General features: G+C 43.3%; 2 protein-coding genes and 1 long non-coding RNA gene across 30 annotated transcripts in view; 2 read left to right on the forward strand and 1 right to left on the reverse strand.

Moving 5' to 3' along the window:
- NCMAP (non-compact myelin associated protein) overlaps positions 1–5,102 on the forward strand; it is a 38,109-nt gene extending 33,007 nt beyond the window's left edge. For all 4 annotated transcript variants that reach the window (XM_075995208.1, XM_075995221.1, XM_075995217.1 and 1 more), the window contains one exon: positions 2,367–5,102. In XM_075995208.1, the coding sequence (XP_075851323.1) occupies positions 2,367–2,508 (142 nt within the window). In that variant the 3' untranslated portion in view covers positions 2,509–5,102. The remainder of the gene's footprint in view (positions 1–2,366) is intronic.
- LOC105863517 (uncharacterized) lies at positions 1,515–24,243 on the reverse strand. Of its 2 annotated transcripts, XR_012913500.1 has the most exons (5): positions 24,155–24,243; positions 21,260–21,472; positions 11,504–11,700; positions 6,349–6,450; positions 1,515–1,596 (listed from the first exon to the last, which is right to left on the reverse strand). It is a non-coding gene; the product is annotated as an uncharacterized LOC105863517 (long non-coding RNA). The 2 variants fall into 2 exon arrangements; XR_012913501.1 differs by lacking the exon at positions 11,504–11,700.
- A 55-nt stretch (positions 24,244–24,298) lies between these two features.
- SRRM1 (serine and arginine repetitive matrix 1) overlaps positions 24,299–25,307 on the forward strand; it is a 26,643-nt gene continuing 25,634 nt past the window's right edge. For 14 of the 24 annotated variants that reach the window (XM_012750681.3, XM_012750684.3, XM_075995139.1 and 11 more), the window contains exon 1: positions 24,299–24,417. In XM_012750681.3, the coding sequence (XP_012606135.1) occupies positions 24,397–24,417 (21 nt within the window). In that variant the 5' untranslated portion in view covers positions 24,299–24,396. The remainder of the gene's footprint in view (positions 24,418–25,307) is intronic. The other 10 variants (XM_075995179.1, XM_075995192.1, XM_075995182.1 and 7 more) reach the window with 1 other exon arrangement.

Here is a 25,307-nt window from a genome sequence, read left to right on the forward strand (position 1 = left end):
GGCGCGGTGGCTCACGCCTGTAATCCTAGCACTCTGGGAGGCCGAGGCGGGCGGATTGCTCGAGGTCAGGAGTTCGAAACCAGCCTGAGCGAGACCCCGTCTCTACTAAAAATAGAAAGAAATTAATTGACCAACTAAAAGTATATATACAAAAAATTAGCCGGGCATGGTGGCGCATGCCTGTAGTCCCAGCTACTTGGGAGGCTGAGGCAGGAGGATCGCTTGAGCACAGGAGTTTGAGGTTGCTGTGAGCTAGGCTGACGCCACGGCACTCACTCTAGCCTGGGCAACAAAAGTGAGACTCTGTCTCAAAAAAAAAAAAAAAAAAAAAGGCTATAAAAAAACCCACATCATAGAAGACCTGGAAGCCATTTTTTTAAAAAAAGATATCGTAGAAGTATATGTATTGATGAAGAAAGCTGTTTACAACAGTGTCAAAGTTTACAAAACGGTACATACATTATGATCATACATGTGGTTTACATACACATACCCAAAGAAAGTGAACACAGCAAGGTGTTAACAACCAGTGTGTCTGTGTGATGGGATTGTTAGTGAGTGTGTTTTTGCTAGGAGAGGGATGTTCCTTATTTTCAAGGAGTAGTAAACATGCATTGTTTTTATGATAATATGAATATTATTTATAAAGGTAGCTAACATATATTGATTTCATACCATGTGCCAAGCATGGTTCTAAGATCTTTACATGTATAAACTCATTTAATCTTCACAAACACCCCACAAGGGAGGGACTACTGTCATCCACAATTTTATATGTGTTGGAAACAGGTACAGAAAGATTAAGTCACATGCCCAAGGTTGCTCAGCCCTCAATGGCAGAGTTGGGATTCAAATCCAGTCTATCTGGTATCAAAGGACATACTCCCACTATTATAAGTAATAATAATAACATTAAAAATTATTTCTAAAAATCTTTAGGATGTTACAATTTGGGTCTATCCCGAACCAGGAAGTGGCATTAATCCCTGGTATCTACCCTTCATTCCTCTCCATCACCGCTGGAGCTCCGAGCCCTTTTCCAGGTTGTAATCTGGATGGAGACTCCACTCGCCCCACCCTATTTACACTGATGCCTGGGCTGGGACTTGAGAGACCTGGGTTCAGTCTTTGGTTTGTCACAACTGGGCAAGTTATTGAACCTCTCCCTGCCTCTATTTTGTCATTTTTAAAATGGGGAAGAGTCTCAAAGTGTGATAAATGTATTACGGATATATTGGAGCATGTCCTTGTCTGCAGGTAACTCACAAATTGTTCATGAGTTTTAAAAAAAAATTGTATGTGTGCGCGCGTGCACATACGCCCGTGCATGCAAATGGAAGGGGGCAGAGAAAAGAAAGCAAATTAAGCAAATTGTTAACAATTGGTGAATTGTTTGCTAAGGGGTTGTCTTGGGCTGTTTTGTGCTGCTGTAACAGAATACCTAAAACAGAGTAATTTATTTATTTATTTTTTTTTGACGCAAATTCGGCTTTGTAAACAGAGTAATTTATAAAGAACAGAGATTTATTTCTTATAGTGCTAGAGGCTGGGAAGTCCAAGATGGAAGAGCTGGCATCTGGCAAGGGCCTTCTTGCCCTGTCATACGGTGGCAGAAGGGCAAAGAAAGGAAGAGAGAAAGCAAGAGATCAAAGTCACAGCCTCAAGTCCTTTTATAACAGGCATTAATCCATTCACCAAGGTGGAGCCCTCAAGACCCAAACACCCCCATTAGGCCCCACCTCCCAAAACTGTTACATTAGGGATTAAGTTTCCAACACATGCTTTATAGGGAACACATTCAAACCATAGCAAGGGTATTAGAGTATTTATTGTACTATCTGTACAACTTCTCTGAATATTTGAAATTTTAAAAAAAGAATTATATGTCAAGATGAAATATCATGTGGACATTAGAATTCATGATTGCTGTTAGTTATTGAATTTTATGGTATATTAAATGAAATAGGATATATATTTTAAGTACATTCTCTTTCCGACTATGTAAAAAGCTCTTAAATGTTCCTAGCAATAAACAGCAAGCATAATGAGGCTGCAAAATGTAACGCACACTGCAACGCTGAACAAAAAAATGTAAATCTTCATTTTGTCTTTAACATAGCCACCTATCTGACACTTTATTCATTCATTTATAGGAACAAATAAAATTCAACATCTAATCTAAGTTAAACAAAAAATTGAAGGGCAGACTAGCAGACTAGGTCCCTTCCAGCTCTGTGGGTGGCAATTAGGCAACATGATTTAATGATGATTAACATTAATCTCTTCACCAGAACTGTAGTCACAGAGCCCATTCCCTGCAGCAAATAAGGAAAAAGACTCAACCATGTATGAATATCTCGTTATAGGAAAATGAGGACGAGGCGGGAGCTGGAGCCCAAGGGCCCCAAGCCAGCTGCCCCTGCTGCCCTGGGCCCAAATGGCAACAGCAGCCAGCAGCCTGCAACTGTGACCTTCGGCCCTGTTGACGTTCATGAGGAGACTCGGTGACCTCTACCCTGGTGCCATCTCCGCCACTGTCCAAAGAACCTTCTCCAGAGGGAAGACTCAGAAGCACACTTCTCTGGCAGCTTCACCTTGAGTTGCTTCTGGTTAGGCGACAGAGGCATCTTTTATGCAATCTCTGATGCTTCAGGCAATCCTCAACCTCCTTCTGCCCTGCCCCACCCCAACTATGTCCATATCCCTGCTGCTACCCTACCAAAGAGCTGCAGAACATTCTTTTGTCATCGGATGAGGTAGAGCGATATTGGGAATCCACTAATGTGGGTTTGGCCCTCTCCCTGCAAGACTATAGCTAGAAAGACAAACAGACATGGAGCCACGAGTCTTCTGGTCAGAGGTCAGAGGTCAGGAAATGCTTCTGAGAGTGTCCCAGTAGGATCTGCCACTGGAATCATATCAGATTAAGTGCCATATCCACAGCTTTGCAGAGCAAGATATTCAATCCCATAACAAGGCACAGGGAAACTAACGTGGACTAACTAACCAGAAAACAAATTTATTAATTTATAACTAGTCCCAGTACTAGATGACCACTAGCTAGCTCCTGACAATTGGTCAGCACATTTTTCCCTCTTTAAGAAAGCTTAAGGAGGTAGGGTGGCAAAAAGAAAGAAAGAAAGCAAGCTTACAAAAAAAAGTGAATTCATCTCAAAAGGTTTTTGCTTTATCAGAAGGAATAGGCAACCTTGAGGAATAGTGGCCTCTAGGATAAGAGCTTGTTGCATTGTCCATGGACCCAGAACAGTCCTGGTGGCTGGTCAGGGCTCCTTCTCTCCCTGCGGGCTGAACCAACTGACTCAGTCTCATTTCTTCATTCCCCTGGATCAGGATTCTAAGCGACCTTGACTATAACACCTTATCTCCATGGGCTGGTGTTTGGGGATTGATTAAATTATGTTTCCTATGTCCTTCCTGGTCACTTTGCAAAGAGTCAAGCCATATTCAAAGTACCATATTCACAAACCATCTCTCTGTAGGGAGCTGATCTCTGACTCCTTAGCCTGGAGAACAATCTACTACTGAGAAGGGAAAGTATCTTGGAATTAAGAAGACCTGCCATCCAAGCCCTACTTCCTGGTTGTGTGGTCTTGGAAAAGTGACTCAACCTCTCCATATTCAGCTTCCTAACCACGAAGTGGAAATGACAGCATCTGCCTTGCTGGGTTATTTTAACAAGCCAAGGACTTAGTAAAGCAGCTCAAATATAGTGCCTGGCAACCAGTAGACACTTAATAAATGGGAACCAGCATTATTATTATGGGTTTTCTTCAATTGTAAGATATACATTTGTTCACGTTTTAATGATTCTGAAATCAGAATGTCTTACAATTGATGGCATCTTGGAAAAAAAGTAATAAACCTTTATTCTGTTTCACAAAGTGACACTCTGACATGTAACCTCAAATTCTAGAAATCTTTCTCTCTTGGGATCAGAAATGCCTTTTGAGGGGAAATTGACAGCCAGGGAGGTAACAAGTCTAACCCAGGGCCACACAACTCATGTCATCCCACTGTAAAAACATTCAGTGGAATAGCTCTGGAAAAATACTGGCAAATTCTTCCTCCCCAGGTATCATTGCTTCCTACCTTGTTTAAATATCCCCCATCAATACACTTTGCAAGTTGCTTACACATAAATTGTCTCATAGGATTTAATTTCCCCATTAACTCTGGGAGAGATTATCTTTTCCATTTGCAGATGAAAATTTCTGACTTAGAGAGAAAAAAATAAGTACTTACCAAAATCACACAACTAGTAAGTTGCAAAGACAAAACTCAAAACCAGGTCTCTTGACTTCAAAATCCATCTTTTTGTCATAGCACATGTCCCCCTGCCATCCTGGCTCAAAGAAGCCCATATTCTTTTGTGAGCTGAACAAGAAGACAGGCTTGTGTATGTGTTTGAGTGGAAGTCAAGGGTCTAGCCCAAGCCAAAAGTGAGGGCAAAAGCCACTCTGGTAGCCTCCTTCAGGCTCCCACCATCACAGCCAAGGGAGCCGTTGCTCAACCCATCCAAGCTCTAAGGATTCCTATTTCATTCACCCTACTGCGTAGGCCCAAGGAGCAAGGGTGGAATAGCATCTGACCAGAGCAAATCCGTTTCTTTGAGGACTCAAGCCCCAAGCAAATATGCTCCCCTAAGCGTAATGCTTTTTAAAAAATTGGAGTATTTCGGCTCAAAAACTAGACTCTTCTGCCCACTATGGAATTTTCTGGGAGTTATCCTCTAGTATATGTTCTTTGGCTAAATGAAGGCTTGAAAAAGGAGGAAAGAGGGGGAGACAGAGTGGTGAGGGGGAGGCAAATAAAAGGATTTTTCGTGTTTTGTTTTTGACCCATGAAGATAATTCAATAAATATCCTCTAAGAAGGGCTCCTGTGTGCAAGTCGAGGTGCCACTAAATACACTAAGACTCGCTCCCTGCTCTCAAGGAGTCTGCTGGGCTCTTGGCAGGGATGGTACAACACAGTTATGTACTTTGTCTCTGACCAGGTGCCTTTATTAACTGAGTGGATGCTGCCTTATTTGGCCACTGAATCAATAAAAGTTATTAAACGCTTAAAGAAAAGTGTCTAAAAGAGGTTTAAGTCAAATATATTGAGTTGATTTCAAATACCTTTTCTAAAACTTTCCTCCCCCAACCATGTAAACAAGAGTCCTATGGAAAAGCCTGAGTCTTTTCAAACATTGTATTTTAAATTCTAAAGACTAATGGAGGCCAGTCACAGTAGCTCATGCTTGTAATCCCAGCACTTCAGAAGGCTGAGGTGGGAGGATCACTCAAGGCCAGGAGTTCAAGACCAGTCAGGGCAAAATATCGAGACCCCCATCTATCTATCTATATATATATATATATATATATATATATATATATATAAATTGATGGATAACATTGTTATCATGTCACTTCTAAAGACTGAATGTAGGCTACCATCAACAGACCTTTCTGTGAATAAGAAAAATTTATTATTTTACTCAAATATGACCAAAGGAATCCCATTTCACAGTCTGCAGTTAAACGCAAGAGGTGCTAAGGTTTGGGGACTGCTGGGATTGTAGGAAACCTTAAAATGAACTCTAATCATCAATAACAATGTTTATCATAAACTAAGCTCCTACTGTGTGCCAGGCAGATGATAGCTCCTTTAACTCTTACAACTTCCATCTATAGAAGCCACCATCATCTCTATTTTATGGAGGAGGAAACAGGTACAAGGAGGTAACTTGCCCTTGGGTGATGTAGTAGATGTTTGTCATTCTTATAGTGACCATTGTCATGTTTGGGGAATCGTCTACTTTAAGAGGCATGACCACCTCCTGCCATGCAAGCTGAAGAGGGCAGATACTCATTTTCCCAGAGTCCCTTGCAGCTAGCTAGCATGATGGCACATTGCCTAAACTCTGCTAATCAGACATTCCTGCCATGGACTTTAAATCTAAAAGCTGGTAACATAAAGGAGCAGAAACTGTGCAGAATCTGCCCTGGTGGCAGGTGTTTGGGACCCTCCACTTCAAGAGGCAGGGATTCTAGTGGCAGTATGGCATCATTATTGAGTGTTCAGACCCAGCCAGTGTCCCTAGAAATGGTTACATGAGCCATGCCCAACAGCAACAGTAATGGTGTCTGCACTAAATCACTAAGTAATCACAGTTACTTAGTATGGTTTTGGGCATACCTGGCAGCATACCTCTGAGCCTGGCTCTGGCCTCCAGGAGATTCTGGCAACTACCTGATCCCCTTTTCTGCTTAAATCAGCAAATCACTTCCTGCTGCGTGTAGCTAAGAACCAAACAGCTGTGGGGAACTTGCTCACGGTCACTCACCTGGGAATTAGCTGGCACTGTAACCCAGGACTCCAAAGCTCTTGCTCTTCCCATACAGATGCTTCTAGATGAGGCTAAATCATCAAAGGATTCCACAAAGTGCTATGGAATCATAGAGAATGTGGAGTTGTCTCCAATTATAATTACCCAGAGACTCTGTGACTTGGTGCATAGTAGGGGAGAAAGGTATTTTAAAAGAGTCTGGGAGAATGGGTAGGATTGTTAGAAGTTTTTTTCTTTTTCTTTTCTTTTTTTTTTTTTCCGAGACAGAGTCTCGCTTTGTTGCCCAGGCTAGAGTGAGTGCCGTGGTGTCAGCCTAGCTCACAGCAACCTCAAACTCCTGGGCTCAAGCGATCCTCCTGCCTCAGCCTCCCAAGTAGCTGGGACTACAGGCATGCGCCACCATGCCCGGCTAATTTTTTATATATATACTTTTAGTTGGTCAATTAATTTCTTTCTATTTATAGTAGAGACGGGGTCTCGCTCTTGCTCAGGCTGGTTTCGAACTCCTGAGCTCCAACGATCTGCCTGCCTCGGCCTCCAAGAGAGCTAGAATTACAGGCACGAGCCACCGCATCCGGCTTTTTCTTTTTTGAGATTTTTTTTAGCTATTCTGGGTCCCCTGTATGTCTATATAAATTTTTGCATCAGCTTGTCAATTTTGCTAAAAAGGCAGCTGGGATTTTGATAGAAATTGAGTTGAATCTGTAGGTCAATTTGGAAAGTATTGCCATCTTAACAACATTAAGTCTTTTGATCATGAACATGGATGTCTTTTCATTTATTTGGATCTTCCTTAATTTTTTCAAAAAAATTTTTGACATTTTCAGTATACAAGTCTTTCACTTTTTTTGTTAAATTTATTCCTAAGTATTTTATTCTTGTTGATGCTATTGTAAATGGAATTTTTCTTAATTTTCTTTTTGCATTGGTCATTGCTAGTGTATAGAAATGCAACTGATTTTGCATGTTAATTTTGTATCCTGCAATTTTGATGAATTTATTAGCTCTAATATTTTATTTATTTTTTATTAATATTTTATTTTTTATTAATATTTTATTTATTTATTTATTTATTTTTTAATAATTTTTTTGAGACAGAGTCTCACTTTGTTGCCCAGGCTAGAGTGAGTGCCGTGGCATCAGCCTAGCTCACAGCAACCTCAATCTCCTGGGCTCAAGCAATCCTACTGCCTCAGCCTCCCGAGTAGCTGGGACTACAGGCATGTGTCACCATGCCCTGCTAATTTTTTGTATATGTATTTTTTTTTTTTTTTTTTTTTGAGACAGAGTCTTGCTTTGTTGCCCAGGCTAGAGTGAGTGCCGTGGCGTCAGCCTAGCTCACAGCAACCTCACACTCCTGGGCTCAAGCGATCCTTCTGTCTCAGCCTCCCGAGTAGCTGGGACTACAGGCATGAGCCACCACGCCCGGCTAATTTTTTCTATATATATTAGTTGGCCAATTAGTTTCTTTCTATTTATAGTAGAGACGGGGTCTCGCTCTTGCTCAGGCTGGTTTCGAACTCCCGACCTCGAGCAATCCGCCCGCCTCGGCCTCCCAGAGAGCTAGGATTACAGGCGTGAGCCACCGCGCCCGGCCTGTATATGTATTTTTAATTGGTCAATTAATTTCTTTCTATTTTTGGTAGAGACAGGGTCTCGCTCAGGCTGGTTTAGAACTCCTGACCTTGAGGGATCCGCCTGCCTCCTCGGCCTCCCAGAGTGCTGGAATTACAGGCGTGAGCCACCATGCCCGGCCTTAATAGGTTTTTTTTGTTTGTTTGTTTCCTTTTTTTGGTGAGATCTTTAGGGTTTCTACATGTAAGATCATGTTATTTGCAAATAGGGAGAATTTTACTTCTTCCTTTACAATTTGGGTACCTTTTATTTCTTTTACTTGCCTGATTGCTCTGGCTAGAACTTCCAGCACTGTGTTGATGAGAAGCAGACATTCTTGTCTTCATCCTGATCTTAGGGGAAAGCAACCAATCTTTCATCATTAAATATGATGTTAGCTGTGAGTTTTTCATAGATTGTCTTTATCAGGTTGAGGAAGTTCACTTCTATTCCTAGTTTGTTTTTACCAGGAAAGGGCATTGGGTTTTGTCAACTGCTTTTTTTGCATCAATTAAGATAATCATATGACTTTTGTCTTTTATTCTATTAATATGGTATAGTACACTGATTGATTTTCATGTGTTAAACAAACCTTGTATTCCTGGGATAAATCCTGTTTAGTCCTGGTATAAAATATTTTTTATATGTTGCTGGATTCTGTTTGCAGTATTTTGTTGAAAATTTTTATACCTATCTTCATAATGAATATTGGTCATTTTCTTTTCTTGTGATGTCTTTTTCCGGTTTTGGTTAATACCAGTCATGATGGCCTCATAGAATGAGTTGGGAAGCATTACCTCCTTTTTAATTTTTCGGAAAGGTTGCTGTTAATTCTTCTTTAAACATTTGGCAGAATTTACCAGTGAAGCCATCTGTGTCTAATCACTATTTCTAATTCAATCTCTTTACTTGTTTTAGGTCTATTCAGATTTTCTATTTCTTCCTAAGTCAGTTTTGGTAATTTGTGTCTTTTCAGGAATGTGTTCATTTCATCTAGGTTAGCTAATTTCTTGGCATACAATTTTTCATAGTATTCCCTTACAATCTTTTTACTTTTGAAAGATTAGTAGTGATCTTTTCTCTTTCATTACTGATTTTAGTAATTTTAATCTTTTTTTCCCTCTGTTTGACTAAGCTAAAGGTTTGTCAATTTTCTTGACTGTTACAAAGAACCAAGTTTTGGTTTTGTTGATTTTATTATTTTTCTATTCCATAGCTGCCTTTCTTTTTTTTTTTCTTTCTTTCTTTCTTTTTTTTTTTTTTTTTTTTGAAGACAGGGTCTTCCTCTGCCACCCAGGCTGGAGTGAAGTGGCACAATCATAGCTCACTATAATCTCAAATTCCTGGGCTCAAGCAATCCTCCTACCTCAGCCTTCCAATAGCTGGGACTACAGGTGTACACCATAGCACCCAACATCTTTCTTGCTTACATTCATACCAGGCATTGGAGTTAAAATGGTAAGCAAAATAGACATGGTCCCTGACCTATCAAAACTTATCCTCCAACAGAGAAGACAGACAAACAAACAACTACAATAGAGAGCAATTCATTTTGTGATAGGAGGAAGTTCAAGGTATTGTATAAACCTCTTGTTGAGGCACCAAACTCAACTGGAGGTTCATGGGTTGGGAGGGTGTGGTGTTATGATATACATATTGGTTTTTGTCCAGGTTCCTGGCCCATAACTCCCATAGTCCTTGTTATAATATAATGGTAGGACACAATAGGCCTCTGGAGCAGGCCTCAGGAGATAGAAGCTCTCTCTCTCTGATCTTCACCTGTCCTCCTTTTACCTGATCTGGTTGTGGGTCAAAAGACCCTCATTCCAGAAAAGATCCTGTCTCATTCCTGGTGAAGGGAATGCTACACAGAGAAGCCAGGAAGAATCTGGACAGGTCTTGTGGGGTTTAGATCATGCACTTTTGGTCCAACCACATTTCTACATGGTTTTCAATCATACCTATGTAATGAAGCCTCCATAAAAGCCCAAGAGGACTGGGGTCAGAGAGCTTCTCATAGCTGAACACAAGGAGGTTCCTGGAGGGTGGCCTGCCCAAAGAGGGCATAGAAGCTCTGGCCCTCTTCCTCCATACCTTGCCCTACTCATCTTTTCATCTATATCCTTTGTAATATCCATTATAATAAATTGTTAAACATAAGTGTTTCCCTGAGTTCTGTGAGCCATCCCAGTAAATTAATCAAACCCAAAGAGGGAGGGGGTCATGAGAACTCTAACTTGAAGATGGTCAATCAGAAGCTATGGAGGCCTGGACTTGTGACTGGTATCTGTATGGTGGGGCTATTTGGGGACTGAGCCCTTATCCTGTGGGATCTGACACCATCTCTGGGTAGATAGTGTCAGAATTGGAGGACACCCAGCTGGTGTCTACTGCTCAATGTATGCGGGAAAAGCTTATATTTGGTCACAGAAATCCTCCTCAAAGCAGAGGGGTAAAGCAAAGGCTCCCCAGAAAAAATAACACCTAAACTAAGATTGAGTAGGAGTGAGTCAAGGGAAGAGTGGGAAGAGAGGAAGAGACAAAGAACAGAGCTCTGCAGGAAAGAGAAGCTTCAATTTAGCAGAAGTCCAGAGAAGATAGTGGAAGATAGGCTAGGAAGAGAAAAGAAGCTCCAGTACGAAGGATCTTCAGTTCTTGGCTATTTTATAGGCAGTGGGGGCTGGGCGTGGTGGCTCACGCCTGTAATCCTAGCATTCTGGGAGGCCGAGGCAGGCGGATTGCTCGAGGTCAGGAGTTCAAAACCAGCCTGAGCAAGAGCGAGACCCTGTCTCTACTATAAATAGAAAGAAATTAATTGGCCAACTAATATATATATATATATATGTGTGTGTATATATATATATATATAAAATTACCCAGGCATGGTGGTGCACACCTGTAGTCCCAGCTACTTGGGAGGCTGAGGCAGGAGGATTGCTTGAGCCCAGGAGTTTGAGGTTGCTGTGAGCTAGGCTGACGCCACGGCACTCACTCTAGCCTAGGCAACAAAGTGAGACTCTGTCTCAAAAAAAAAAAAGAAATAAAAAGAAATACAGGCAGTGGGGAGCCACTGAAAATGCTTGAGTGGGGAAGCGACAAGGTCAGATGCGTGCCTTAAGGAGAGTAATCCTGCTACCATGTGCAGAATGGATTGGTGTGGGAGAGACTGGAGGCTGGGAGAACAATTTAGAGTCTATGGCAAGAAGTAACAGGCACATCTGTGTATCTGTTAGTCTTAAAATGCCTTTTCTAAATAGCCCTCTAATTGTCAAGTTTTGTTCTTTTTCTTTTTTTAAGTAGCTATTTGTGGGTGTGCAGTAACCCAACAAAAATGTCTCCAGGAATCGTCTCAGGCCCACTGGATGGGAGCACAAAGCAGGGGCATTGTCTCAGCTCTGTAGCCCTTTGTCCCAGGACACCCATTCCCTACCCAGAAAATTTCCTGGCAAAGAAGCAAACTGCTGTGGTTCAGCAGCTACTGTCCTGGACTCTGAGAGTCTGTGCACACTGGGGGGAAGCAGGTAGAAACAAGACTGACCTTCAGGTCTCTGGGGATATGAAATGCTCTTTGTCTGATTACAGCCCAGGTATTATCAGGGAGGGCGCCTTGCTGGCTCACATTCAATCTCTTGATGAATTTTACCTGGCTCTTACAGAAAGCTGCAGTACCTTAATTGATCACAGAGAAATATAATGACCAATGTATTCATTCTTCCCAGCTTTCCAGTTCGTGCCCTGGGAGGCCGTGGGAGTAAAAGGGATAAAAAACATTAATGTATGAGTATGTACAACCTTGAATTAAAGGACCTGTGACTTGGGCAGTCTGCTCTGCATAATAAAGAGCAGAAGGGGATAAGAGGGTAATGTTTGTTTCATTTTGTTTGTCTCCTACTCCCTCCTCCCTGTTCCCATTGGAGAAGGTGGTACCATTCTCTCCAATTCATGGCACACTGGCATGTTTGACCAGGTAGAGCCCCTCTTGTTTTATACTTTTTTCCACTTCATCCTCAATTTCTACTTCCACTTCTCTTCTCCATTATAGATACCCCCTTTAATTTATTAAATATGTTTCAGATTAAAAACAAACAAAAACCCTCTGCTGACTGTTCAGGCACTGCCCCACCTCTCTGCTTCCCTGGGCAGCACAGATGTTCAAAAGCGCCGTCCCTACTTGCTACATCCACTTCTCTTCCACGTCTCTCTAGAGCCCTCTCCAACCAGGCTTTCATCCCCGTCACTGCACGAAGTTGTCTTTTCCAAATCTACTCCATCCTCCACCCTCATTTTCTCTACTTATCAGAACTGTACATAGCCAATCACTCCCTCCTTCTGGAAATATTTTCTTGCTTGGCCTGTGCAACACCATCTCTCTTGGTTGCCTTCAAATGCAGTGACCATTCCTTTTCAGTCTCTTTTGCTGGCTCCTCATTACCTTCCTGACTTCTAAATAATGGAGTGCTTCTGAGTTTGGTCTCAGACTTTTTTTTTTTCATACAGAGTCTCATTATGTTGCCTGGGCTAGGCATCAGCCTAGCTCACAGCAACCTCAAACTCCTGGGCTCAAGCAATCCTCCTGCCTCAGCCTCCCAAGTAACTGGGACTACAGGAATGTGCCACCACGCCCGGCTAATTTTTTCTATAGATTTTTAGTTGTCCAGCTAACTTCTTTATAATTTTAGTAGAGATGGGGTCTCATTCTTGTTCAGGCTGGTCTCAAACTCTTGAGCTAAAACGATCCTCCCACCTTGGCCTCCCAGAGTGCTAGGATTACAGGCATGAGCCACCACGCCCGGCCTAGTCTCACACTTCCTATCTACCGCTCACTCCATTGGTGACCTCACATAATCCCGTGATTTAAATACCATGTATGTGCTACAGTTCTCAAATGTGCATCATCAGATCTCTCCCCTGAATTCTAGACATAAATAGCCAACAGACCACTTGATATCTCTACTTGGATATCTTTTTTTTTTTTGAGACAGAGTCTCACTTTGTTGCTCAGGCTAGACTGAGTGCCGTGGCGTCAGCCTAGCTCACAGCAACCTCAATCTCCTGGGCTCAAGCGATCCTTCTGCCTCAGCCTCCCGAGTAGCTGGGACTACAGGCATGCGCCACCATGCCTGGCTAATTTTTTGTATATATATATTTTTAGTTGGTCAATTAGTTTCTTTCTATTTTTAGTAGAGACAGGGTCTCGCTCTTGCTCAGGCTGGTTTTGAACTCCTAACCTTGAGCAATCCACCCGCCTCAGGCTCCCAGAGTGCTAGGATTAAAGGCGTGAGCCACCGTGCCCGGCCTCTACTTGGATATCTAACAGGCATCTCAAACATAGCCACAATCAAACAAACTCTTCTTTTTCCCACCTAAACCTACTCTGCCACCATACAAATCTTTCCCACTTAATGAAAAGCAAATCCATTCTTCCAGATGCTCAGGCCAACCTTGTTTCCTCCGCAACATCCTTGTTTCCTCTCATTCCCTCATACCTACCCATCAGTACATTGTCTGCTCTATTTTTAAATTAAATATATTCTCCTAGTTTGCAACTTGTCTTTGTACTTTTGTTGTGGTATCTTTTGATGAACAATTTTTTTTCCAGACCTTAGTCACTTAATATGAACAAATGTTTTTAATTTAATCTGCTTCAATTTATCAATTTTTTTTCCGTCCTGGTTAGCACCTTGGGAAAAAAAAAATTTATTTAAAGTAGTCCCTATCCCTGGGTTTTAAAAGATATTCTTTTTTTTGAGACAGAGTCTCGCTTTGTTGCTCAGGCTAGAGTGAGTGCCGTGGCATCAGCCTGGCTCACAGCAACCTCAAACTCCTGGGCTCAAGCAATCCTCCTACCTCAGCCTCGAGAGTAGCTGGGACTACAGGCATGCGCCACCATGCCCGGCTAATTTTTTTCTCTATATATTAGTTGGCCAATTAATTTCTTTCTATTTATAGTAGAGATGGGGTGTCGCTCTTGCTCAGGCTGGTTTCAAACTCCTGACCTTGAGTGATCCTCCCGCCTCAGCCTCCCAGAGTGCTAGGATTACAGGCGTGAGCCACCCCGCCCGGCCTAAAGATACTCTCTTGAAGCATTTTTTTTTTAAGTTTTGCCTTTCTCAGCTCTTCTACCACCCTATTCTAAGTCGCCATCACCTCTGTCCTGGATCACTATAATAACAGCGGCTCTGTCATCTTCTAGGCTTGTCTCTGCCTAATAACCATGCTGACCCTCTAAAAATAAGATCATTTCATCCCTCTGCTAAAAAGCCTCTAATGGAATCTCATTTCATTCCAGGGAAAACCCTAAGCATTTATAGGAAGTGAGAGAGGTTGTGGTAGGCAAAGACCTGTGTGACCCACCCCCAACAACCTTTCTGGCTCCTGCAACTCCCTCCCTCACTCCACTGCAGCCACACGCTGACCTCCTTGCCAAACACACTGCCATCTCAGGACCTTTGCACCGACTGGTCTCTTTGTCTGGAATGTTCTACCCCCACGTACCCACAGTCTGGATTCTCCCCTTACAGCAGGCCTCAGCTCAAAGGTCATCTTATCAGAAAGGACTTCCCATAAATTTTACATAAATATGATAGATATTTTGTTTCTTACTTTTCTCACTGAACATATATTTTTAAAGATCTAACCATATTGCTGAATATCAATTCAGTTCATTATTTCTAACCATTACATAGTAGAACTTTTTTTTTTTTTTTTTTGAGATAGAGTCTTGCTTTGTTGCCCAGGCTAGAGTGAGTACCATGGCATCAGCCTAGCTCACAGCAACTTCAAACTCCTGGGCTTAAGCAATCCTCCTGCCTTAGCCTCCCAAGTAGCTGGGACTACAGGCATGTGCTACCATGCTCGGCTATTTTTTTCTATATATATTAGTTGGCCAATTAATTTCTATTTATAGTAGAGATAGGGTCTTGCTCTTGCTCAGGCTGGTTTCAAACTCCTGACCTTGAGCAATCTGCCCGCCATGGTCTCCCAGAGTGCTAGGATTAAAGGCGTGAGCCACCACGCCCAGCCCATAGTAGGCCATTAAATGGCATATTTTTCTTACCCCTCTCCTTAATGATAGACTCACAGTTGGCTTCCAGCTCCAACTACATACACAACAGGAAATAAACTTTCTCAAACATATACCCGTATGGACCTGTATGAGAGGTTTTTCTTTCTTTCTTTTTTTTTTTTTTTTTTTTGGATTTTTTTTGAGGGTGGGGGGAGTGATGATTTTTACAGATGGTCCCGAACTTACAATGGTTCAACTTACACTTTCAATTTACAGTGGTTTATTGAGATGTAACCTCATCATAAATTGAGGAGCATCTCTATACCCAGGATTAGAATTGCTGGGTCTGAAGACAAACATAGATATACTTAACAGATACACTTAAATTTGACTAAGTAGAGCCAAAAGGCCTTCCAGCGGAAAAGCACACATAATTTCTACCCCCATTAGCAGTTTGCAGAAAATCCTATTTCTACCACATCCTTACCAGCCCTTGGAGTTACCTAGACCTCCTAATTTGGGGCAGTATTTTGGATATAAAATGTTATCTCTTTGTTGTTTTAAATTAGATTTCTCTGATTACCAGGTAGGAGCTCATAGATTTTTAGTTCTAATCTAGAGTCTGTAACATTTATGGGAGGAGAAGGTAAAGGTCACAAAAGTATAATATTAAGTCATTGATTCACCTTTATTCCCCATATCTCATTGCTTGCCCCTGGGTTTAGTTGTTTTCTTGCTTTGTACTTAACTTTAGCAGTCATTTCAAAGGTCTTTATGTGGCAACATTTTTGAAGTCTTAAATTTTTATTTTATTTTAAGGGGAAAAAAGAATATAAATGAATGTATTTATACCACTGATTTATACACTTAAAAATGATTAAGGATGGTAAATTATATATGTATATTTAGCTCAATAAAATTTTTTTTTTTTTTTAGACAGAGTATCACTCTGTTGCCTGGGCTAGAGTGCTGGGGCGTCAGCCTAGCTCACAGCAACCTCAAACTCCTGGGCTCAAGCAATCTTCCTGCCTCAGCCTCCAGAGTAGCTGGGACTACAGGCATGTGCCACCATGCCCAGCTAATTTTTTCTATATATTTTTAGTTGGCCAATTAATTTGTTTCTATTTTTAGTAGAGATGAGTGTCTCACCTCTTGCTCAGGCTGGTTTTGAACTCCTGGCCTTGAGCGATCCACCCACCTTGGCCTCCCAATAGTGCTAGGATTATAGACGTGAGCCACCGCCCCCGGCCCCATTTTTTTTTTTTTTTTTTTTGAGACATAATCTTGCGCTGTCGCCCTGGGTAGAGTGCAGTGGTGTCATCATAGCTCACTGCAACTTCAAACTTCTGAGCTTAAGCAGTCCTCCCATCTCAGCCTTCCTCCTGAGTAGCTGAGACTACACGTGCATGCCACAGTGCCTGGCTAATTTTCCTATTTTTGTAGTAGAGACGGGATCTTGCTCATGCTCAGGCTAGTCTTGAACTCCCAAGCTAAACTCCCCTTGGCCTCCCAAAGTACTAGTACAGGCGTGTGCCACCACGCCTGGCCAATAAAAAAATTTTTTTAAATTTATTTAACTCTAGTATTTAAATGACAGCATAGCTAGAGATAAAAATTCTAGTTTCAAAGTTCTTTTCCTTTAACACTTTGAAAATGTTACTCTATTGGCTTTTTGCATTCCAGCCATTAAGAGGTTCTTTTGTTAATGATCTTTTTCAAGGAGTTCCTCCCCTCCCCATACTGTGTCATATTTGTAGAATACCAAAGGATAAATGTAACAATTTAAAAAATGGGCCAGGTGTGGTGGCTCACGCCTGTAATCCTAGCACTCTGGGAGGCTGAGGTGGGTGGATCGCTAGCTCAAGGTCAGAAGTTTGAAACCAGCCTAAGCAAGAGCAAGACCTGTCTCTACTAAAAATAGAAACAAATTAGCTGGACAACTAAAAATATATATAGAAAAAATTGGCCGGGCATGGTGGTGCACACCTGTAGTCCCAGCTACTCAGGAGACTGAGGCAGGAGGATCACCTGAGCCCAGGAGTTTAAGGTTGCTGTGAGCTAGGCTGACACCACGGCACTCTAACCCGGGCAACAGAGTGAGACTGTGTCTCAAAAAATAAATAAATAAACAAAAAAATAAAAATAAAAAACATAAAAAATGACACTGAACATCCCCCAACTCAAGAGTTGGAACATTACCAATATGGTTGAACACTCTACATCTATGCCCTTTCCTTCTTCCATCCTACCCTCCAGAAGGAACCACTTTACTGAACATTTCTCACTTGCAAAATAATTTTATCATAAATTGATGCTTTCCTAAAAAATACATTTTGCTAGTTTTTTCCAACTTTTTATAAATGAGCTTATACCATGTATAGTCTTCTGCAACTTGTTTTTTCCCCACTCCATTTTATGTTTCTAGTTTCATCTCTTTTGTTGCCTGTAGCTGTATTTAATCCTATTTCCTTCTGATATTAGTCTACTTTTTAAACATATAACCATTTATTTATCTATTATCCTGGTTACCGATAGTTAGGTTATTTTGAATTTTGCCAGTAGGAAGAATATTGCTATGGATTTTATTTTGAAATATTTTATTTTGAGACAGAGTCTCGCTTTGTCACCCAGGCTACAGTGAGTGCCATGGCATCAGCCTAGCTCACAGCAATCTCAAACTCCTGGGCTCAAGCAATCCTGCTGCCTCAGCCTCCCGAGTAGCTGGGACTACAGGCATGCGCCACCATGCCTGGCTAAAATTTTCTATATATATTAGTTGGCCAATTAATTTCTTTCTATTTATAGTACAGACGGGGCCTTGCTCTTGCTCAGGTTGGTTTCGAACTCCTGACCTCAAACGATCCACCCGCCTCAGCCTCCCAGAGAGCAAGGATTACAGGCATGAGCCACTGTGCCCGGCTGTTACAGATATTTTCTACATTTCTCTTGGTACACACATGGAAGAGTTCGGAGTGGAAATGCTGGGTCATAAGCTTTGTACATCTTTATTTGATAATGTCCAGTTGTTTTCCAAAGTATTTGTTCCAATTCAGTTTCCTACCAGCAGTATATATAGTTCTTACTATAGAAGGACACCATGCTGAGCTCTTAGTAAGGGCTCAGTTAAAAAACAACCATACTGCTAGCCCTTATGAAAGTTTACTTCTAAAAACAAGTCCTGCCCAAGAAGAGGTCCTGAGAGGGTAGAACGCCATCTAGTGACTCTTGTTATTAGGAAACTGTGAGATTCAGAAAATCCCATATTGTTACTTCCATGTTTTATCTATTTGATATTTGTATATTCGAAACAACCAAGGACCAGGTAAAGTGGCTCATGCCTATACTTCCAACACTTTGGGATGCCAAGATGGGAGGATCGCAGAAGTTTTAGACCAGTCTGGGCAACATAGTGAGATGCCATTTCCACAAAGAATTTTTAAAAAATTACCGGGGTGTGTATTCCCAGCTACTTGGGAGGCTGAGGTGGGAGGATCGTTTGAGCCCAGGAGTTCAAGTTTACAGTAAGCTATGATGGTGCCACAGCCACTGCACTTCAGCCTGGATGACAGAGATCCTGTCTCTAAAAAACAAACAAACAAACAAAAACAAATAAAAACCTAGAAATCCTATTTGACAGCCTGACATATGAATGATATATTTAATTAAGATTTTTCCTTTATTGCTAAGAAATTTCTGGCCTTTACATGGTTAACTTCGGTGAATCTGATTATTTATAGAATGGAAAAGCAATAAATAAAAGTGTCATGCAATTATCATTGACAGTAGAATAAATATGGAGAAGGCCATGAGGAATTCTGGAACCATAAATCATCCTTTTTTTTTTTTTTTTTTGAGACAGAGTCTGACTCTGTTGCCTGGGCAGTGGCATCAGCCTAGCTCACAGCAACCTCAAACTCTTGGGCGAAAGCGATCCTTCTGCCTCAGCCTCCCAGGTAGCTGGGACTATAGGCATGCGCCAACATGCCCATCTAATTTTATATATATATATATGTATATTTTTAGTTGTCCAGCTAATTTCTTTCTACTTTTTTAGTATAGATGGGGGTCTCGTTATTGCTCAGGCTGGTCTCGAACTCCTGACCTTGAAAGATCCACCTGCCTCGGCCTCCCAGAGTGATAGGATTACAGGCATGAGCCATCATGCCTGGCCCACAAATCATCTATTTAATATGAAAAAGGTCGGCCGGCCAGGGCGGTGGCTCACGCCTGTAATCCTAGCACTCTGGGAGGCCAAGGCAGGAGGCTCACTCAAGGTCAGGAGTTCGAGACCAGACTGAGCAAGAGCGAGACCCCATCTCTACTAAAAATAGAAACAAATTAATTGGCCAACTAAAAACATATAGAAAAAATTAGCCGGGCATGGTGGTGCATGCCTGTAGTCCCAGCTACTCGGGAGACTGAGGCAGGAGGATTGCTTGAGCCCAGGAGTTTGAGGTTGCTGTGAGCTAGGCTGACGCCAAGGCACTCTAGCCTAGGGAACAGAGTGAGATTCTGTCTCAAAAAGAAACAAAAAAAAGTGAAGTATACTGAGTAGTGGAACATTCCAGTGCTGTAAAACTATCGCTCTTGTACTGTAAGGTCAGACTTAAACAATTTGACTACTAAAACTGATAATAATAAAATTATAGTTACACTTCTTCCTGTTGTTAAAATTTCATACTTTCTTGATAAAAATTTATTCCTATATCCAGAAAGTTTATTCTATGATGGAAATCTTCAGCTTTGGCAGAATATTGTTTTAAACACTCAACTATTCTGCATTTAGCCAAAATGGATTTTTGGTGCACATCTACTTAGAACCTATTATTAATATTTGCTGAACTCTGGTTTGGGTACTGAGGATAAAGACAGGAGAGAGACAGTCCCTGTTTTCAAAGAGTTTATCTTATGGGGGACAGGGTAGAGATTAGTATATACATGATTAGAATATAGCATAAAACATGCTATGAGAGCACAGGTGGAATGTGGAATCCTGTTTGGGAGGTCTGGAGCCAGAGTTTTTGAAAGGTTCAGCAACCCCCTAAAAGATAATCAGATGTTACGTACTGAGTCTCACTAAGCAGAAATGCTTCATGGAAGAGGTCATATCTCAACTCAAAGTTAAAGGAAGAATCAGGGCTGGCCAGTTAAAGGGTTAGGGATAACGGCCAGATGAGGTGGCTCATGTCTATAATCCCAGCCCAGAAGTTTGAGGGTGCAGTGAGCTGTGAACACACCACTGGACTCCAGCCTGGGTGACAGAGTGAGAACATGTCTGAAAAAAAATGGGGGCGGGCATGTTGTTAAGGGTAGAAAGGCAAAGTGAGGAGGGCAAAGAAAAGGCTGAAAGGGAAGGAACAGTGGTTTCAGACCAAGGAGATAGAACATGTGCGAAGGTCCTGAGAGAAGAGAAATACAGTTCATTCTAGTTCCAGAAGTATATAAGCTGCTGTACTTACATATTTTCAACTTGCAAATACTATAGTAGCTACATTGATGTCCCTCAATGATTCTCCCCTGCTAGTATTCATGTCCTTGTATACTCCCCTCCAACGCCAGGTAGGGGTAATCTATGTAACCAATATGATATTGTGAAAACTATGTATATGACTTATGAGGTTATATCATAAAAAACATTGTGGCTTCTGTCTTGCTCTCTTTTGGATCATTTGCTCTGTGGGAAGCCAGCTGCCATGTCATGAGGATACCCAAGCAACCCTATAGATAGGTCAATTTGGCAAGGAACTGAGGCCCCTTGCCAATAGCCATGAGTGAGCTTTATTGGAAACATCTAGCCTCTGTTGATTGTAGCCTCGACTATATCCTCTTGGAAGATCAGCCTCTTGAGAGATTTTGGCTTAGTTGTGTGAGCCAGAACCACTCCACTAAGCCTCTCCAGATTCCTGAAGCATAGAAACAGTATGACATAACAAATACTTATCATTGGCCTGACGTTGTGGCTCATGCTTATAATCCTAGCACCCTGGGAGGCTGAGGCAGGAGGATCATTTGAGGTCAGGAGTTCAAGATGAGCAAGAGCGAGACCCCATCTCTCCTAAAAATAGAAAGAAATTACTCGGAAAACTAAAAATATATAGAAAAAGTTAGCCAGGCATGGTGGTGCATGTCTGTAGTCCCAGCTACTCCGGAGGCTGAAGCAGAAGGATTGCTTGAGCCCAGGAGTTTGAGATTGCTATGAGCTAGGCTGAGGCCACAGCACTCTAGCCCAGGCAACAGAGTGAGACTGTCTCAAAAAAACCCACAAAAAACAAAACCACAAATACTTACTGTTTTAAGTTGCTAAATTTGGAGAGTATTTGTTATGCAGCAATAGATAACTAATACATTCACTGATGTGCTCAAAGACATCTTCCATAGCAAAATGCACAAGTTTCTATCCATCAGTCAATTTCATCTCAGCTATCAGATTACTTTAGTCCATACATAGCTTGCTTATAAGTTTCCAGTTAGTTTTGAGACATTTTATGAAGATTGTTAACCCTGTGGGAAACACAAAAGCAGAGTTGAAGAGATAAATGATAGAAACAAAAGTGAAGATAACAAAGATGAAAGTGATAAGAAAATTACAAAAGCTGCACCTGCCTATGGGATGAGTTTCCAGTAGGGGTGATTCTGAAGAACAGAGGTAATAAGCAACAGGTGAAACACCTATACCATCAACAGTACTCACCAACCAGTGACCCAAATCGGTTGATAAAATGGAAAACATCTGAGTATGTGCCTAGAGGATCTGCACCAAGGTTGGATGGCTATTAGCTTTTTGAGGCTCAGAGTTTATTTGAGGACTTAAAGACCAGATTTAGCCAAAGACACACTAGTGGTTTCACTGGAGATGGTTTCTTGGCTTTAAGATCTATTTAGATCTGCACAGCATCAAAGTGAGCAGGAGGTGGTGTCCACACAAACCTTCACTGCCAAGTAGTTCTCCACTGCACATGCAGGGATAGTCAGTGAGGTGGCTTGTCTGCCTCTGCAGGTTTTTCAGGGCATACCCTTACTGACAGAATCCATGGCTGCAACATTTCTCCCAAGTATCTAAACTTCAAGTTTTTACTCAAACATCACTCAGGCCCACTCTGTTGCCCCACTGGAAATTGCTCACACACCCTCTTCTGCCTCCTGATGCCCCTTACTCTTTATTTTTTCCATAGTATTTACACTTAATATTTATTTAACCTATTTTTAATGTTCGTTTTTTCTCTTCCTCACACTAGAATGTAAGCTCCCTAAAGTCAGAGTGTTTTGTCTGTTTTGTTCACTGTGTCCCTAGGACCTAGAAAAGTGACACATGGTACAGGATCAATAAAAATGTGTTAAATGAATGAAAGCTTTGTGAGACTAAAAGGCAGGAAAGTGGCCTCCACAGAACAAGCCACTTGACAGATTGGAATTTTGAAATCCAAGACCCTACATTTCACTGACTGTTCTCTATGGTTCTGATTAGTCATTCTGTTTTAGCCTTCCTTCACTGAATTGCACCAGATGAAGTCAAAGAAGAGATAGAGAGCATCAGGTAGAATTTGGGTTTTTGCTCTAAGAATAAAGATGGGCCATTGGAGGGTTTTTTTTTTTTTTTTGAGACAGAGCCTCGCTTTGTTGCCCAGGCTAGAGTGCCATGGCATCAGCCTAGCTCACAGCAACCTCAATCTCTTGGGCTCAAGCAATCCTGCCTCAGCCTCCCAAGTAGCTGGGACTACAGGCATGCGCCACCATGCCCGGCTAATTTTTTCTCTATATATTAGTTGGCCAATTAATTTCTTTCTATTTATAGTAGAGACAGGGTCTCGCTCTTTCTCAGGCTGGTTTTGAACTCCTGACCTCGAGCAATCCGCCAGCCTCGGCCTCCCAGAGTGCTAGGATTACAGGCATGAGCCACCGCGCTGGCCCACTGAAGCGTTTTGAGATGAAATTGTATACGGTTTTCTAACAGGATCTCCCTGCCAGCTGCATTCAGAGCAGATGCTGAGTGCCAAGGGCAGAAGCTGGGAGACCACTCAGGAGGCTGGTACAGTTCAGGCGAGAGATGATGGTACTCTGAACCACAATTAAGGCAGAGTAAGTTTCTGGATGGTTTGGAAGTGGGATGCAAAGGAAATAGGAGTCCAGAACACCCAGCTTCTTTTTTTTTTTTTTTTTTACTTTTTCTTGAGCCCTAGCTAGGAAACACCCAGCTTCTTTCTGTCCTACACAGAGAAAGATATTGCCATCAACTGAGACAGGGACGACCTTGGGAGGGTCAGGTCCTTTGTTTTTGGTTTTGGCGCAAGGGGAGAGAGAGGGAGGAATCAATCCAGAGTTCAGCCGGGTCATGTTAAGTTTGTAATGTCTATCAGGCGTCCAGGGGGAAATGTCAACCCGGCAGTTGCCTCTAGAAGTACAGGAAAGAAGTCTGAGCTGGAGATACATAGACGTCAGCAGCAAATAGCTCCAGCTTATATAAAGCAACAACAAACAAATAGACACCTGCAGATGTGATAAGTGCCCTGAACAGTAGGAAAAGGAGGCGAGAATGTTTGTGTGGGGGAAATTTTACGAAGATGGCCAAAGAAGGCCTGTCTGAGAAAGGATCACCTGCCTTCTCGCTAAGAAGCGAGAAGGGAGAGTGAGCGAACGCTAGCTGAAAACCTGGCAGAGTGCATCCACTCGTGCACGATCGTTCAGGCCAAAGCAAAGGCACTGACGCCCTCGCCCGACACGCAGCCCGAGGGCCAGGGCCGTCTCCGGCTTCCCGCCCTTAGGGTGCTTCCCTGGCTGCTGAAACCGAAACTCAGCTAACGGACACTCCAGCTTCTTCCAAAGGCCGAGCAAATTGAGCTAGAGTGCAGATTGCGTTTACACCACACGGCTCGACTCCTTTAGAGCCAATCCTCAAAAATGGAAAACTCGTCAAACCCACACGGTCACAACTTTTACAATGGCAAGGGAGGCCGCAGGGCTTCTTCCGCGCACGGGCCGCCTCACCAGCGTCACTCTGAGGTAACAGTCTCTCTACAATTGCTTCATGGAACCCCCAGGCGGGAGGGCTCCCCTACTACGGGTAGAAGAATGGGTCATATCACGTTGCGCGAACAAGGCAGGTCACGCGCCACAAAAGGATTCGCAGGGAGGGGCGACCAGACGACTCTCCCTCTAGCGCCCATTGGCTGCGATCGGCAGGCTCACCTCCCCCGCTGGTAACTGGGGGAGCCTCAGGCCCGACAGAAGCCCGCCCACAGGCGCTCGTGCGCACGCGTAGCGGGCTCTCAGCGCACTGAGCAGGCGCGGCCTCGTGTCGGCCGGAGGGGGCGGGTGGAGCGGCGCGCGCTGCGTCCCGGCGCTCGGCTTTCCCTCTGTCGGTCCCGCCCTCCGTCGCGGCGGCGCGGTGCACCCTGGGATAGCGAGCGATCTCCGAGCGAGGCAGCAAGATGGACGCGGGATTCTTCCGCGTAAGTAGAAGCGCGAGGATCTGGGGTGAAGCGAGGGGCTTCTTCGTAAGGCCGGTCAGAAGGCCTAAACTTGGGACAGAGTAGCCAGTGAAAGGAGGCTTCGGAGATCCTGAGGATCCCTGTTGCTGGCGGACGCTCCCCCCTGCGCTGCGGCCAAGACCGGTGCGCCCCTGCGCAGTCTCCTCCTCCGGGATCGTCCCCCCTACGCGGCGGCGACGGTGGCCGGAAAATGGCGGCGGGAATGGGCCGGAGCGGTGCCTAGCTGTCCGCCTGCCTGGAGGGGTCTGCAAGCTGAGCGCCGCGCGTGCCGCTGAGTCCTGGGGCCTAGCGGAGCCGCGAGGAGGAAGTCCCTAGGGGGAGGCTGGAGGGAAGCCCTGCGGTGACTGGCGGCCGGTGGGCACGGAGAGTACGGTTTGGGGAGGCGGGTGTATGCCTTGGGAGAGCCGCTTAGGGAGAGGAGGACAGGAAGCAGCGTTTAGCGGCTTTTCTTGAGAAAGCGGGCGCACGCCCCACCCCCCGTCCTCCCTCCGGGTCCTATCGCGGAGGCGCCAGGTCAGAGTTCGCGGGAGCTCCCGCCCAATTTGATATCCCTTCGGGGAGGAGAACTCAGATTAATTTGTATTAGGAACGGTTGAATCTGAGGCTCTTTGAGAACAGAGGGTGCGACGAATAGTAGGCGCGTGTGCGAAGGCAGATTAAGAAGCGAATCAACTCTCTTCCCTCCCTATACCTACACCCTTCTCGCCCCCGTTGGTTTTACTCGTGGAGTCCGCTGGCGAAAAGGTGACTTACTTAGGCTCTCGCATCTCTGCTCCCCCATCGCCTGCAGGCAGGGAAGTTGCCTTGTGGTTGGTTCTTGGGCCCCAGGCTTTATTGGGCTGTGCTGGAGC

This window comes from Microcebus murinus, chromosome 2, assembly GCF_040939455.1.
Source record: "Microcebus murinus isolate Inina chromosome 2, M.murinus_Inina_mat1.0, whole genome shotgun sequence".
Classification (NCBI taxonomy): Eukaryota; Metazoa; Chordata; class Mammalia; order Primates; family Cheirogaleidae; genus Microcebus; species Microcebus murinus.